This window comes from Eretmochelys imbricata, chromosome 2 (assembly GCF_965152235.1).
Source record: "Eretmochelys imbricata isolate rEreImb1 chromosome 2, rEreImb1.hap1, whole genome shotgun sequence".
NCBI lineage: Eukaryota > Metazoa > Chordata > Testudines > Cheloniidae > Eretmochelys > Eretmochelys imbricata.
In genome coordinates, this window is record NC_135573.1 from 177,140,076 (window position 1) to 177,156,543 (window position 16,468).

The following is a 16,468-nucleotide window of genomic DNA, read 5'->3' on the forward strand; positions in this document are numbered from 1 at the left end:
TCCTTGATTAGCTATCTAGGAAAGTAGCAGAGGTAAACATACTACCACCATTAAAATCCATGTCTCATCCTTAGCTTCTGTCTTCCCTGGAGTGGCTGGAAACAGAGAAATTGGAATACTTGCCAGAGCTGCCTCCCTTGTCAAAATTACTGAGCCCAAATATGACTCCTGTTGGGAAATTAGAGCCAGATTTTAAAAGACACGTAATTAAAGGTGAATGCACAGAATTGTGCACTGCTTTTATTCATATAAATACCTTGACTGTATGTGAAAAATAGGAATTGGTGCATGTACATGGCTAATGACTTGCTCTGTCATTAAGGAAAAGTCCAACAGAATTTAATAGAAAAGGATCCCCTTTCTATAGGTTTTTTAAAAATCTATTCTAAGTGATTTAAGAATTACATCCCTGCCATATAATTCTATGAGACAGTTCAAAAAAACACTGGGTAAAATTTTCAGATGTGCACAAGTGATTTATGAGTCAGTCTCATTTTCAAAAGAAATTTAGGCAATTACGAGTCTCAGTCTCATTGAAAGACAATGGGACTGAGGCTCTTAAGTGACCAGGGGACCAGGCCAACTGGGCACTTTTGAAAATTTAGTCTCTAAATCCCATACATTTGTACAGTACTTTCTTTTAAATCCTATTAAATTACTATAGAATCTTACAGATTTAATTCCTATTAATTTCTGTCAGACTTTTTCAAAAGGCTGTGCTCACACAACAGAAATATCCGCCTAATGCGCACAGTTGTGGTCTTTATGCACAAATTAGGTCTGTCAATTGAAAATGGGTATTTGCACACATCCATCTTTGAAACTCTGTCACTTAATGTTTTTTTTAAATCAGAAAGCCTCTACTGACAACTATTCTTGCCTTTATAGTTTCTTATACCATGTTTCTGAAAACAGCTGTTACCCTGCAGGAGATATTAAAATCTCATTCTGTTTTACAGGCTCCTTAGTCAGATTTAGTCTTTACATTAGTTCAAATACAGTGAAGTATTGAAGTAAGCCCTATTTATAGGGGAAACCAGCCACAAACTTTAGGTGAAAAAGACATAGGCCCTAAACTGTTTCAATTTTAAGGGATAAGTGGACACCAACTTGTGAAATGTAATGGGTCTTCATTCCCCTCAAATGACCTGAATTATCTGCTTTAAAATCAAGGGTAAATTGTTTTTACCATTGTTCTGCTTGACCTAGTTTTACATATATTAAAAAAACACTATCCCATAGTCTAACAGATCTCTCTATTAAGAGAAACATTTTTTCTCATACAGGCCCTGATCCCATGCCCAATGACTTTCAACCAACTTTGGATCAGGCTGTTACTTTTTTGTCTTGATTTTATCTCTTTGCACATTGTTATACTTCCTTTTACAAAGCTAAATAATTCCTCGTTGTTTGCTGGTATTTAAATACTTTGAATATTCGTAGACAGTGGTGCTGGTGCCCAGCGTGACTGGTAGGGCTGCAAGCTGCCCCACACCTCCGCTCCCATATTCCCCTCCAATGCCCTATCTTCCTCTACAGGATGGTCATGTATTCAAAGTGGAAAAACTGGGATACTGTTCAGGGTATTACTTGGAAGCATTTGGTGAGGGATAAAAGAGGTTGGTAGGGAAGTAGGAGAAAAGAGGCCTGCACCTTTATCCCTCTCCCATTTCTTCCCCCTTTCAACATGAAAAACTAGAACCCTTTAACATAAAGAGTAGGGTGAGAGAAAACAGTATTTATCCCTGTCTTCTCTTCACTGTCTCTTCTAGCCCCAACCTCTCTCCCTTTATCCTAACTTTCATACTACCATCCCCCACTGCTATCTCTCACCAGTCCAAATCCCTCCACACCCTTGCTCCACATTGACTCCAACAACAACCACCTGTGCACTCCCTAAAAGCCCACAAAAAACCCCAAAAGAAATGACAGTTAAAAGTTATACAACGCAGAGCTTCCTATTCACAAAAAAGGAGAAGTGCTGACGACCCCAGGAATTCTGTTATGGGCCTTTCTATGTCGATCTAATGAATGTAGGAGGCACTCAGATATTACAATGGTAGGTGCTGTACAAAACTGGATGGATAGATGGATGGATGGGCGGACATAAGTACAAAACATTGGGTTTGGAGTTGATAGGTATGTGGGTAGAATGAATGCATACAACTTGATCAAATCAAATAATCAAAATTCACTGGACCACACAAAGCAACCTAAAGCTTAGAAGCATGAGCACATGATCTATTCTTCTATTCATATTAGAAAAATACACATCTAAGGAAAAATAATCTGAAACACAAATATTTATGGGAAATAAAAGTCCAGAAAATAGTGACATTGGCATAGACTTTGTGATGACACTGGAAAGCAAATTAAATGTGAGTTTGAAGTGCAACATGACAGCAACACAGGTCAATGAAATTTTTAACCATGCATGCAGAAGCATCTAATATCACCATGCTAGGCAACAATAGTCTTTCTTAACTCTGCTCTAATGGAACCACACCTGGGATTCAGTTTCAGGCACAACATTAATAGAAAAAAGCTGTGGGGAGTACAAGGAAGAACAGCTAAAATGATCGGAAGTTTTGACTGACTGACTAGGAAGAAGGATTTCAAAAGTTAAGTATGTATAACTTCGATAACCAACAAGAAGGGCATAAAGAAGTATGGACAAGTAATAGCTTCTCCACAGTTAAGGACAAAATCTGAGCTTAATTTATATACTTGATATTGCCCACCTCTTCCCTATTCAACCAATTTCTGCTAAATCCACAAACATGCCAGATTAACTCTCCTGTGGGCCCGAGGTTATTAGATTTTGTGGGGCCCCTGTACATAAACCTTTTTCCTAATTTAAAACAAAATGATCACCATTATGGCATTGACGCTATTAGTGCTATACTAAATGTGCCTTTTAATTAACATAAAGCCATTCTGTGGTTACATTTCAGTCTTAAAACATGTAGAATATAGTTAAGTTAATTCAAAATAGCTTACTTCTTACCTTAGCACAGCTGTTATATTAGTTTCGTGGGCGCAGGGGAGTTTGGGTGCAGGAGGGAGATCTGGGTTGGTGCAGAGTGTTGGGGTGCAAGAGAGGTTGAGGGGTGTGGGCTCTGGGAGGGAGTTTGGTGCAGGAGGGGATTCTGACCTGGGGCAAGGGGTTGGGGTGCAGGACAGGGTGCGGGACCTGGGAGGGAGTTTAGGTGCAGGAGGGGATTCTGACCTGGGCCAGGAGATTGGGGTGCAGGAGGGGGTGTGAGGTGCAGGCTCTGGCCAGGAGGTGCTTACCACAGGCGGCTCCTGGCCAGCAGCGCAGCAGGGCTCAGGCAGGCTGCCTGCCTGCATGCCATGGCCCCACGCCACTCCCGGAATAAGCCAGTGCTGGCACATCTCTGAGAGTCCCTGGGAGGAGGGGGACAATGTGTCTCCATGAGCTGCCTGTGCCCGCAAGTGCCACCCCCACAGTTCTCATTGGCCAGTTCCTGGCCAAAGGGAGCTGTGGGGACGGTGCTGGGGGCAGCATGTGGAGCCACCTCCCACCCCCAGGGGCTGCAGAGATGTGCTAGCAGCCGGCCACTTCTGGGAGCAGTGTGGTGCCACGCCATGCAGGTAGCTTGCCTGAGCCCTGTTGCACTGGACTTTTAGCGGCCCGGAGATCGCGATCGACTGGCAGAGGCTCCAGGATCGACTAGTCGATTGTAATCAATGGGTTGGTAGCCACTGAATTGTATGTAATTATGGATTTATTTTTGCAGGGCCCCCCTTAGCCCAAGGCCTTGGGCTGCAGCCCCTAAAGCCCCTGCATTAATCCGGTCCTGTCCACAAATAAAGGAATGTTGTCTTCAGATATTGTGTAGGTCAGGTTAGGTGATGAAGAAGAATTTTTCTATCTGTCTAAGGTAGTTACATGACCCATCATTGCACTATCTGAGTGCCTCACAATCTAATGAATTTATTCTCATAATATTTCTGTGAGGTAGGTCACTGCTATTATCCCCCAGATGGGGAACTGAGGCATAGAGAAGCAAAATGACTTGTGTACGGTCACACAGAAAGTCTGTGGTGCAGCAAGAACTGGATCCAGGTATGCCAAGTGCTATGCCAGTGCCCTAATCACTGGAACATCCTTCCTCACCACCTATTAAATGTGAGATGATGTAAGCAAGAGGTTCTTAAATTATGACCCCTTAAAAATAGAGAGGTACCTCATAGTCCAAAATGTCTTCTTGCTTTTTTTATTCTTTTCAAGATAAATGCAGAAAGACAAGAAATAACCTTAGTTTAGTGGACTTGCCCAGTCAAGATTAAATACAAAAACGCAAAGAATAGTTATTAACATTTTAAATAATAACCTCAGAATACAAACTGGATTCAATAGCCTTAAATTAGGGTGCCAAAAAAGCTTTCATTCAAAAAAAAGTCTCTAAAATTATTCTATCCAGAGATAAACCTAAACAAATAAATCAATCACTACAGAGGCCTGTCAATCGAAAATATTAACACCAAAATGGAAAATTAATCAAGAGAAGCAGTACTGTCAATTAAGACACACAAAAGAAATTGGTGGTTCTTCTAATGCTTTTTAGTCAGATTCCAACCTGAGAATAAAAAGTCAGAGAAAATTAAAATCAAGTTTATTTAGATTCATCTAGATGGCGTGAAGAACACTGTACTGCTTTGCTGCTGATTCCAACCTCTGCTAGTCCCTCTTATGCCTCTCCTGTGGACTTCCTAACATGCTCATTTTGCTGCTCAAATCTTTATATTGTACCTCCCCGTTATGTAATTTCTATATAGGAAAAACCTCTCTCTCCATTGATACTCTGTACTCCTATAACTTTTTGCAATTAAGTGTAAAATATATGTATGGAAGTGTGTATATATTGTGACAGGGTCAGGCCAGATGGCTATAGGAGAGTAATAGAAGGCAGATATATTAGCCCCAGGCTAAGTAGGTCCCTTTTCCCTGGGTAAGATAACAGGAAAGGTTCCAGAACAATCAGGAACCTTCTGGAGACAATTAAGACAGGCTGATTAGAACACCTGCAGCCAATCAAGAAGCTGCTAGAATCAATTAAGGCAGGCTAATCAAGGCACCTGGGTTTTAAAAAGGAGCTCACTTCAGTTTGTGGTCTGCGTGTGAGGAGCTGGGAGCAAGAGGCACTAGGAGCTGAGAGTGAGAACGTGGACTGTTGGAGGACTGAGGTGTACAAGCATTATCAGACACCAGGAGGAAGGTCCTATGGTGAGGATAAAGAAGGTGTTGGGAGGAGGCCATGGGGAAGTAGCCCAGGGAGTTGTAGCTGTTAGACAGCTGTTCCAGGAGGCACTCTAAACAGCTCCATTCCACAGGGCCCTGGGCTGGAACCCGGAGTAGAGGGTGGGCCCAGGTTCCCCCCAAACCTCCCAACTCCTGGTCAGACACAGGAGGAGTCAACCTGGAGTGTGGGTTCAGAAAAATGGCCAAGCTGAGGGCTGCTATGAAGCTCCAAGGCAAGCAAATCCGCCAATAAGCGCAAGACCCACCAAAGTAGAGCAGGAACTTTGTCACAGTATACACACACACACATTTTATATGAAATATAAAGATTTAATCAGTAAAATGAGCACTTTATATAAGTTACAAACACACATACACTTACACCAAAGGACTTAAAAAGCTCAATCTATCTTGCTTTTTGACAAGAAGAGTAAGAAGTGCTTTTGTTCATGGGGAGAAAACATTGAATACGAAAGAACTCTTTAATCCAGAGGAGAAAAGCATACAAAACCCAATTGCTGAAAGTTAAAGCAAGACAAATTCAAATTAGAAATAAGGCACACTTGGGGTATGTCTACAAAGCAAAAAAAACCAAAAAACCAACAACCAAACATGCCAGTGAGTCTCAGAGCCTGATTCAACTGACTTTGGCTTGAACTATGGGGCCAAAAATACGTGTAGAAGTTCAAGTTCGGGCTGGAACCCAGGCTCTAAGGCCCTCCCCTCTCACTGGGTCTCAGAGCTCAGGCTCTAGCCCAAGTCCAAATGTCTACACACACCCCACAAGCCCAAGTCAATTGACCCAGGCTCACAGACTGACTGCTGTAGGGTTTTGTTTTCTGCTGTGTAGATGTAGCCATATTTAACAGTGAGAGGGATTAACCATTGGGCCAAACTACCAAGGGAAGTAGTGGATTCCCCATCTCTGTATATCTTCAAATCAAGACTGGATGCCTTATTGTAAGCTATGTGTTAGTCAAACACAAGTTATTGGGCCCAGTGCAGCGGGTAACTGGATGAAATTCTATACAAGAGGACAGACTAGATGATCTTATCGTCACTTCTGGACTTAACATCTATGAAAATATGCTCACTTTTAACAATTTAAATCCAGCCATTCACTCCACTCCTGGGATAGGGCTATGGAGGGCTCCTTTTAAAAATGGGGGAAGGGCTTGTTTGTTAGGAAGACATGTGGTGGGAGCATGCAAGGGGACTCGTACAGTCATCCCAGTGTTCTAGGGATTAAGGAAAATTGTCTAAATGTTTAAAACATATTCTGACATTTAATTAAACTAAACTTTTGAATTGACAGTGGATTCCTTTTCTTATCCAATAATTATTAAAGATCATAAAGATATACTTGCAATTTATGGGCGCTGAAGTAATTTGGCTGTTTTACAATGCACCCGAGGCACACATATATATCTTTACAATCACACACCCTGTGCAGTGTGAGCACCTGGCTGTGCTTGGTCACAGAGGAAGGGGATAGGAAAATGCTTTCTGAGCTATTTGAACAGGCAGAGGTGAGGGACTATTTTGTGCAAAACAACAAAAATAGTGGTTTTTGTTCCTAAATAAAACTGAATTCCAGAGACACACATGACAGCTGCAATAAATGTTACCTCTGGTGAGAGGATAACCCTTTAGACAAAATGGTTGCCTAAATAATTCCGTTTCTTTTGTTTGATTCAGATGTATGACTGAGTGCAGAAAAGTGATATTTTTGTTTATTTGTATCATTGGAAAAGTTTCTAGTGTAAAACAAAGAAAGCCAGATAGTAACTCACTGAAGATGGAGAAAAAAATAAAGAAAATCTTTTCATCCTTAGAAATAAAACCACTGACTAAATAATATGCAGAGTTACACTCATTCACAGGTTTTATTTTACTCAGTACTGTATCATACAGAGCAGGTGGGAGTGCTCTCTTTTGTTTTAAGAAAATATCCTTCTGTCATTTTTACTTCAAAAGCAGAAAGAAACGTGCTATAAAATAACTGCTTTGACTGCCACATATGCATATAACCTAAAGAGAGACTAAATAAAAACTCTAAGGTCTGCAAAGAGCAACTTCCAGCTGAGACAAGCTTAACACAAGGGCAGACTCACTATTGGCTCAGCTGACAGAACTGCTGTCTGCGGAACACAAAATTCCTAGTTCCAGTCCATGCCATAGTGATGCGTAGGATGCATGCACAGCCAATCTGGATTCAGGGAAAGGTGTGATGGCCCCTGAGGATGGAAGTCACAGCGATGGGTAAGACTAGAGTGACCAGATAGCAAGTGTAAAAAATCAGAAGATGCGGTGGGAGGTAATAGGTGCCTATATAAGAAAAAGCCCCCAAAATCAGGACTGTCCCTATAAAAATCGGGACATCTGGTCACCCTAGGTAAGAGGCAGTTCTTCTTCCCTAGTAAGTGGGGAAGCATTGATTAAGGTGCACAGGCCATTCTACCATTAGGGTGTGTGTGTGTGTGTGTGTGATCACTTTATAAAATGCTAAGAAGAAAACATGCTGGAGGAGTAAGGAGGTTTGCTATTTATTCTTCACTTTAAAAGAAATGCCATCACATTCCAAATTAAATTTTTTTTAAAAAAGTCCTTTACTTTTCTGAATAATCCCCAAACTCAAAACATATTCCTTACCTTCCCCACTACCTCATTTCTGGTTTTGCAATCAGTACCAATCTACTGTTTATATATATTTTAAAGATTTTTTTAAAGTATTTTGAGGATAGCCAAGTGAGATGACATACATCATTTCTGCGGAGTTCCTGCAATGGTACTGAATTCCTCAAAATTGAAATCAGCTCTGCAAATGTAAAAGACATAAACAGTCAGTGCTGATGACTAAAAAAGGTGAATGAGGTAACGGTAATGCTAGTGAAGCTGTTTGTCTCCAATGTGCCATAAATAGTGAAGTGAAATTAAAATTTTTCAATCAGCATTAGCTATGCACACGCGCACACACCAAAGCACACCAAGAATGTGTGATGAAAAGCAGACAGGATCAGAAGTTCAGGCAGGGGCTCTTGTAGAGAATTGCTGGGATGTTTTATTTTGTTGGTGTTCCTGTAGTGCGAGATCTCCTAGCTGCAGGAAACGATGTATTGTAGCACAGATTTCTTTAATTTCCTGCAAAATCCCTCAATGCAGGACCACACTTTTCAATGAACATGTATCTAGTCCTACTGAACCTTCCTCCCTTTCCCAACGCTAAAAGATTGAAAAGAAGACGGCATAGTTAACAACAGTCTGAGGTTTCCGGCAAGTTGATTCAATACAAGGAAATCCCATCGCAGTTTTCTTCCTTTATAATCATCCTGCCTTGTTTTCCTGGGCAAAATAAATAAGTCAAAAAAGCACTTGACACTTCAGTATCACCTTCCTTCTGAAGACAGCAAAGTGTTTTTCAAATGTTAATAAATTAAGACTCACAACAACACCCCCGTTAAGTATGTTATTATTTTGACCCAAAGTCATCTGTGGCATAAAAAAGAAGACAATCCAGATTTCCTGACTCCCCATCCTGTCCCTTAACCAGATGGCCATTATTTTTCCGTAACTGTGATATAACAATTTGGTATCATGGAAGCACCTGTGATGTAACCAGTCCTAAATTATGACACCAATGAATGAATTGGACAGTAGGAACAGGCTGATTATGAACAAAAATATTCTTCTCTTCTTTTCACACAATATATTTGTAATCCACAATGACAAGAGAAGAAATACAGAAAAAAAGGGATAGTTCTACATAGAAGGTTGGCTAATCAGTGTAGATGCTCTGAACACAGCCCCAGATTCAAGTGGGAGGAGCTTTTGTCCTGTTTCATGGAAAAGATTAACCATAGGTAAGGTGACTTGGTTAGCCCACAGAGGCTGAGTCTGCACCAAAAAGGAATACTGCAATGAGTCTGGATCATTCCTTCAAACGCATATAAATGATCTCAAGACACTGAAGGAAGCCTGTGACAGAATGCATGATATAGGACTGTTTCCCTTCACTCTAACTCCACCCCACTCAAAACTAAGTTGCCACTGTTCAAAGTTTCAAACATATAGCATTACATCAGCATACAGCATGTTTCAAGGCGCCCCTCCTCATATACTCTCACTTATCACATCCATGATATCTGCAAACACAATGGGGCTCAGTGTTGAACCTGTTGCAGGCCAGCGTCTACCGGAAATTCTCTACTGTAGCCCCATTTAGTTTGACTACAGTATTCACTTCATCATACATATCCTTCTGGCATGCTTCTCCGTTGCAGACTCCACCCAACTAATTCTCTTGGTACACAATTGCACATCTTCTCCAGATCCACAAAGACCACATCCAATTGCCAACTCTTTTCTGTGAATGTCTCTATGAGAATTTGTAGCACAAACATGGCAACAATTGTGATCCTTCCTGGCATGAATCCCTACTGACCTTTCCAAATTTCGACCATGCCACTTAGGCCCTATAACAAAGATGTTCAAGGCAAATAAAGACCACCTTAAAATAAATCTTGTTGGGGAAGTAGGGCTCATCAGCCTTGACAGGCAGCTCATCTAGGAGACCGAAAACTCCAATTTCAAACCAATGGTGTCAGGCTTGGACAGCTGACCTGCCAAGCTCATCCAACAGATATGCTCATGAGTGTTTCTACCTTAAAAGGTTAATAAAGTGGACTGTATACATTTTTGTCTGTCCGGTTTAGGTTTTTGTTGTTGTTTTTTAACTATTTTAAAAAAATAGTGATAAAAGGCAAGTTTTTACAGGCCAACACTGTATCTTGGATAATGCAGATGTTGGGAAAGTTGTTATTTGGGCTTTCAAAGTCATATATGAAATATACCATAATTGGACAGATTTGGACAATAGTTCATGCTATAAAAAAAAAGGGGTTGGTGTATATTATACCCCATGTAGCCATTAAAAATACATTGCCCAGTGGCCCACACAAAGCAAGAGAAAATGCTGCTTTGGTGGCAAATGAATTGATGTTCTTCACCAGAAGAGTTTAGGATTAAATCAGATTCCAAGGCTTCCTCAACTTTGTTCACTAGTTTAATTTGGCTGCCCCAGTACCACCCAGTGAGATTTGGGTTTTCCCTTATAGCTAACCTCTCTCTTCCATTATTTTTCTGTCCTCAAAGGGTCTGTGGTGCTCTCCATTCAGAATGATCATTCATTTTCTTAAACGTATTTAACTCCTCTTCCAGATCTCTGTGTATCCATCCATCTCACTAGATTCGTATATGGCATCTACGGCTGTGGTATCTGAGTGCTGAATGAAGATGTTAATTAAGACCAGGTAAAAACAATCAACGTGCAAAGAACCATACATATTTTTATTCATCTTTTTAAAAATTCTCTTACAGCCTTCTGCACAACCATCTTTCCAGTCAGAACAAATGAGCTTCCTTCTTCTATATCTAAGATATATATCTAAATCTATACAAGAAGATCTTAACAATACTTTTACTAATAGCAGTAGCATGTATGTACAAAGACGTCCTTAAATAAAAAGTAATATTACCACCCATATAGAAGTAGAAAATACCAAACTATTAAGTTATATCTTGACTAAAAGCAACGTAAGTGAATACAAATATATTTCTACCAATTTACCTCCTCCACCACGAAAACCCATCAACACCTGATGTGTTGTTCTAAGTCTTAAATACCTAAAGAGCATGGGAAAACATAGAGAACTAATGCCTGCCATCTCTCATTGGCATACAGTATATCTCAACTGGGGACTACAACAAGAAGGAAACATTCAGAATCCTGACTTTAAATGGAAGAAAAACCAAATGTAGTAGCCCTATAAGCAATTTTCAAAAGATAATTAAAATCAAGAGATGGGCCTACATCAGGGGTTCTCAAATTGGGGACTGGGACCCCTCAGAGGATCACGAGGTTATTACATGGGGGGTTGCGAGCTGTCAGTCTTCACCCCAAACCCCGCTTTGCCTCCAGCATTTATAATGGTGTTAAATATATTAAAAAGTGTTTTTAATGTATGGGGGGGCGGGGGAACGCACTCAGAGGCTTGGTATGTGAAAGGGGTTACCAGTACAAAAGTCTGAGAACCCCTGGCCTACATCAAAAAATTCAAAGGTGAAATCCTGGCTTCACTGAATTCAATGGCAAAATTCCTATTAACTTAATGGAGCCAAGATTTCGCCCCAATTGAAGACCCAGATCTGTATTTGAACTCACCCACAGTGTGGGGGTGTGTGGATAAGGGTGTTGGTTCAACCCAATATATGTGGTTCAACCCAATATAATAGAAAGACGGAGGCCAGCCACAAAATTCAATGATAAAAATCTTCTAGTGTGAGTACTCACTTATTCCTAATAAGTGTATTGCTGCATTCGTAACTTTGCTTAGCAACACAAAAGACTATCAGTCAAGAACTTCAGGTGTGATGTCTGCTTCACCCATTTCATTTAGTAAAAATTTGTCTAGATGTGGATCAGAGATAACACTCCAGTTTGGTCTAGGGCCGATAGCCTCCCCCCAATACTATTATGGATATATGTTTTTGCAATATAAGACTCATTGTCCAGCATCTATATTAAAAACTGTCTTAAGCAGCTTCAAGTAGAAACCACTCATACAATGGAGGTGGTCTCTATCTAACAGTTGAATATACTTGCACTGGAAACGTCTCAGAAACACTTTTTAATGGATATTGAGGATGGAGTTGCCTACTGGAGGTTGCTTTAGTGCAGTTTTCATTCTAAGCCAAAGATATATCTCTGACCTGAGTAATGGAGGATGCTCCTAAGTTCTACCACCAACAGTAATCAAGCTCTTAATGTCACTTCTAAGTTATGGGTAGAGCCATACAGTGTCATTATGTTTACCCTCATTCCCCTGCTCCATGCCAAGATAGGAAGTAATTCTGCTTTTCCTGCTCAACTGTCCAATGATCATTTCAGCCATCTGCTTTAATACAAAAAGCCCTTCATAGAAGCCCATCTAAATGGCAAACCATTAGAGAATAAGATGATTTATTTTAGTTTCACTGCACTGTCACGAGTTTTTAGTTTTAATAAAGTCAAAAAAAAACTAAGGATTTGGGAAGTGCTGTAGCTTACCTATGTGAAAACTTTCTTTCTTGCTAGTGCTTTCTATCTCTGCTGACAGACATTAGAACATTCCTTTCATCTCCTTTCTCTTCTTGCAGTTTAACTTTGCCCCTGAAGGAGTATTTTCTTTCCCAAAGATAGATTATGTACTGCATGCAACATGAAAATTTACACACTTTTCCTGTTGCCATCTGCAAGGCTTTTCTACCTGTTTTTTTTTTAATTGAAACCAAAAACCTTGCTTGCCTTTTCATTTTAGACAGACAAAAGGGATTTAACTTTTTTCATGAAGAGTAAAATATTAAGAGGTACATTTTCATAAATGCTCATTTGAATTGTGGAAACATATCAGAGTATTTTCTCCCAAATTTCTCAATCCGGTGAGGTCCAAATGTGGGACACAATGTGTGACAAAGACCAAAAATGAAGCATACAAAAAAATTATTCATGCAGGAAAACATAAAATGATATGGGGTTCATTCCTCTCAAAAAACTCTTTTCTGTAACCCTGTGTGACTCCAGGATGTGCAACTTAAGAAAAACTTTATGGGTCAAATTATTCCTACAGCTATGTGTGTGCAACTGAGCTGAAATTGATGGGAATTGGATGCATGTATCAGAGGCTGGTATTTGGCACTGAAAGTTTTTACATAAAGAGGTGACATTATAAAAATAAAGCTGAAAGATGCTCTTCATGGAGGGGGAAAGGGAAACTTGTGAGAAAGGAAGGTGTAGGGAAGCAGCAAGATTTGAGTGTTCAGGATTGACCTAACTGTTCCTATTGAAATCAATTAGAGTTTACCATTTACCTCAGTGGAGGAAGACTTAGTCCAACTATGATAGCTTGTCCAGTCTCAATTAGGAAAAACATAAAGGGACTTTTTCCATCTCCTATAGACCTCAGAAACTCCTTGGTAAAGAAGTTAAGAACAGCTAACCAGACTTTTTCACTGCAGAGCCTGCTGTCAAGCAAAAGACCGTGCTTCAGGATGAGTGGCCTCTTTTTTGTTTTGTTTTTACAAAAAAAAGGCCTAAAAGCAGAGTTTACGCAATACTCAGAGTAAACCTAAATCAAAAATATATTCATAAAGGTGCTTTAATGATCATATTTCTAACAGTGGGGGTTTGCAAACACTATCAAATTCATGTTCATATTTTAGGAGAAGCAAACTACAAAATACATGAACTCGTCCCATACATACCCATTTCCCTGCTACTAGAACAAACATGAGCACAGGTGTCAACTGTCAGTCAAACATCCATTCACAAGACTGAAATGTCAGGACACATCACTTCATTTTTTTAAAAAGTTCTATTTAGAAAGAAAAATTAAATATTCCAACCTGGGACAGCTATCTTCCCTACTGTTGGATGATCCATTTCCATGATAAGTCCATTGTGCCGCACCTAAAAAAGCACATATGTAAACCACAAATACAATTAATTAGTAGACTCAAGAGGAAAATAGGCAACATCAATACTGTCACAAAAAGACATTATGAAAAATATTAATTCACTAAAATTTTCAATTACCTGCAGGCCAACATTGTCAAAATGAAGTACCTTAATGTTAGACACCTAAAACTTACTTATATATCTAAATAAATGCTTGAATAAGGTTTTTTGTGTCTAATGTTAAGTACTTCAGTTTGAAAATGTTGTCCTTACTTTTTTTTCAGTTTAATCCCCAAGTTGTAATATTACTGAGAATCACTAGAAGGCTTTACTGCAAATATTCTTACTGAATGCATAGGCATTTAGATCTTGGCTCCTGGTGTGCAGAGTTAAGTCCGAGTAGATGAGCTCCCACCATCTTTAGCTTTTAAACCCTTTGGACAGTGATTGGTTCTTTTCTGTGTTTGTATAGCACCTATCACAATGGGGCCCTAAGCCTTTGGGTACTATCATAATATAATTATTTACTACTAATAATAAATAATAATAGGCAGGGAGTGGACAGGAAGTGGACAAAGCCTTGGCTCCGCCCTGACACTCACCCCTTCAAATATGCCAGACAGCAGGGCTAAATCTGCACCAAAGAATAGTAACCTGACATGATAAGCCATGGATTTGACAGGTGGCTCTGCATAGTCACAGATTCACTGGCACACCCCTCAAACCACCCTCCATGCAGCTGTGGATGAAACCCCTAGTAAGCACGTTTTTAGCCAGTATAGACATTGAATGGTTTCACACACCCTTGATTATTTTCTTCAGTTTTAAAGCAATTAATTTCAAATAAGGTATATAAATGTTCGAAAAGAGAGTAGTAAATAGCACCACATTTTTAAGCATTTACCTTACATAAAGATATTAAAGACCTATGGGTAACATATATTCTCCTGTTTTTTCTGCCATTATTTAATTGCTCTTGAACTTGCTAGGGAACAAAGTATACAGTGTTCTGCTATTATCCTTTAAGAGGGCTAAATGGGTAATTACACATTTTTTTGTCTCTGTGTGTGTTTTATATGGTATACATGACATATACTCTACCAAGGGTATATCTTCAGTGGACCTGTCATAAATCATAAACAGAATTTTTGTTTTTCCTTTTTATTTTTAATCAAGAAACAAATATCTAATTACCATTAACATAAAACGCTGATGGTTTTTCTAATTCCAAATCCCAGGTAGATGTGTATTTTTCCTCTGGCTACCCATTGATATTTTTTCCATTGTTCTAACACTGGTATTTTAATGACATAATCAGAAATTTTAGAACCATTTATTTTGTTAAAGAAAGTCTAAATATAGATAAGCTCCTGCCAGCCAATTTTTAAATTTCTGATGTATTGACCAGTTTGGTAGTGGATTATCTGTTAGGGTGTGGACAAAGTTATGGGTCTCTAATTTTAATAGACGGGATGACTAGGAAAATCTCACTGCTAAACAATTAGTGTCAAAAAGTTAGGCCATCTATTTCTCATTTTCTGAGGTTACTCTGTTTAGCTGGCAGTTGGAAGTGCAAAGCATATTTGATGGAAGACATCAGAGAAGGAAAGGCTGTTAGCTACCCAATAATATTCTTGAAAATTCAGCCTCTTTTCTTCTTACTCTTAATAAGGAAGATTTTCTTGATCCATGTTGATTTTGTTAATTCTTTTAAGTCCAAATGCAAGAAAGCAGGTAAGTACATGTTGAACTCAAAGCCAGGAGAACACGCATGTGCTTAAAGTTGAACACGTGCTTGGCTTTATTGAACTGAGGCCTAAATGAAATGTTCAGAAAGAACATTAGCAATCATAAAATAGCTACAAAACTCTATAAGAACTAGTCAGGGCTAAAGGATTTTTCTCCTCTTCATTGTCTCTAATTTCTTTTTTGGTTAACATAGACTGCTGCTTATAACACTTGGCAAATTCTTCTCTTTGTGGAATCATATGCCATATGCCCCTTTTTGCGCCTACGTTAAGTAATAAAAGCTTTTTTCTTTGGTATCAATCTATCTAATTTGTTCTCACTCACACAGGAGGTTTGTTTGAGATGTAGTCATGTTTCCCCCTCATTTTCGTAGTTGATACGGTGTTGATTTTATTATTATTATTTGTGTTCTTGTCAAACCTAGGCATCCCAGTCACAGTTGAGGGCTCCATTGGACTAGGTGCTGTGCAAACACAGAACAAAAAGACAGTTCCTGACCCAAAGAGTTTATAATTTAAGTATGAGAAAAAAGACAACAGATGGATAGATAGACTGACTTAGGGAGGAGTACAAGGAAACAATGAGATAACAACAGTGAGAGTAATTAATCACTGGAACAATGTATCAAGGGGCGTGGTCGGTTCTTCATTACTGACAATTTTCAAATCAAGATTGGATATTTTTGTAAAATAGATAGTCTAGGAATTACTTTAGGGAAGTTCTATGGTCTGTGTAATACTGGAGGTCAGACTAGATGACCACAAAGGTCCCTTCTGGCCTTGGAATCTATGAATATTGGTCAGTGTGACAGGCAGTGGTTTCAGCACACCAGCAACCTAACCATTGTCAAGTTTTTTGTAAGCTTCATGGCAAAGGAGAGTTTTAAGGAGGGAGCTCTTCCCAAGTGTCAGAGCGGCAATGTGGGAGAAAGCATGAAATTGTTCGTTTGAAAATTTAACAAG

The 16,468-nt window shown here is 39.4% G+C and overlaps 1 protein-coding gene across 2 annotated transcripts in view; it reads right to left on the reverse strand.

Moving 5' to 3' along the window:
• The window catches only part of SUGCT (succinyl-CoA:glutarate-CoA transferase), a 479,841-nt gene that overhangs the window by 51,521 nt on the left and 411,852 nt on the right, over nt 1–16,468 (reverse strand). For both annotated transcript variants that reach the window (XM_077811004.1, XM_077811002.1), the window contains exon 13: nt 13,706–13,769. In XM_077811004.1, the coding sequence (XP_077667130.1) occupies nt 13,706–13,769 (64 nt within the window). The remainder of the gene's footprint in view (nt 1–13,705; nt 13,770–16,468) is intronic.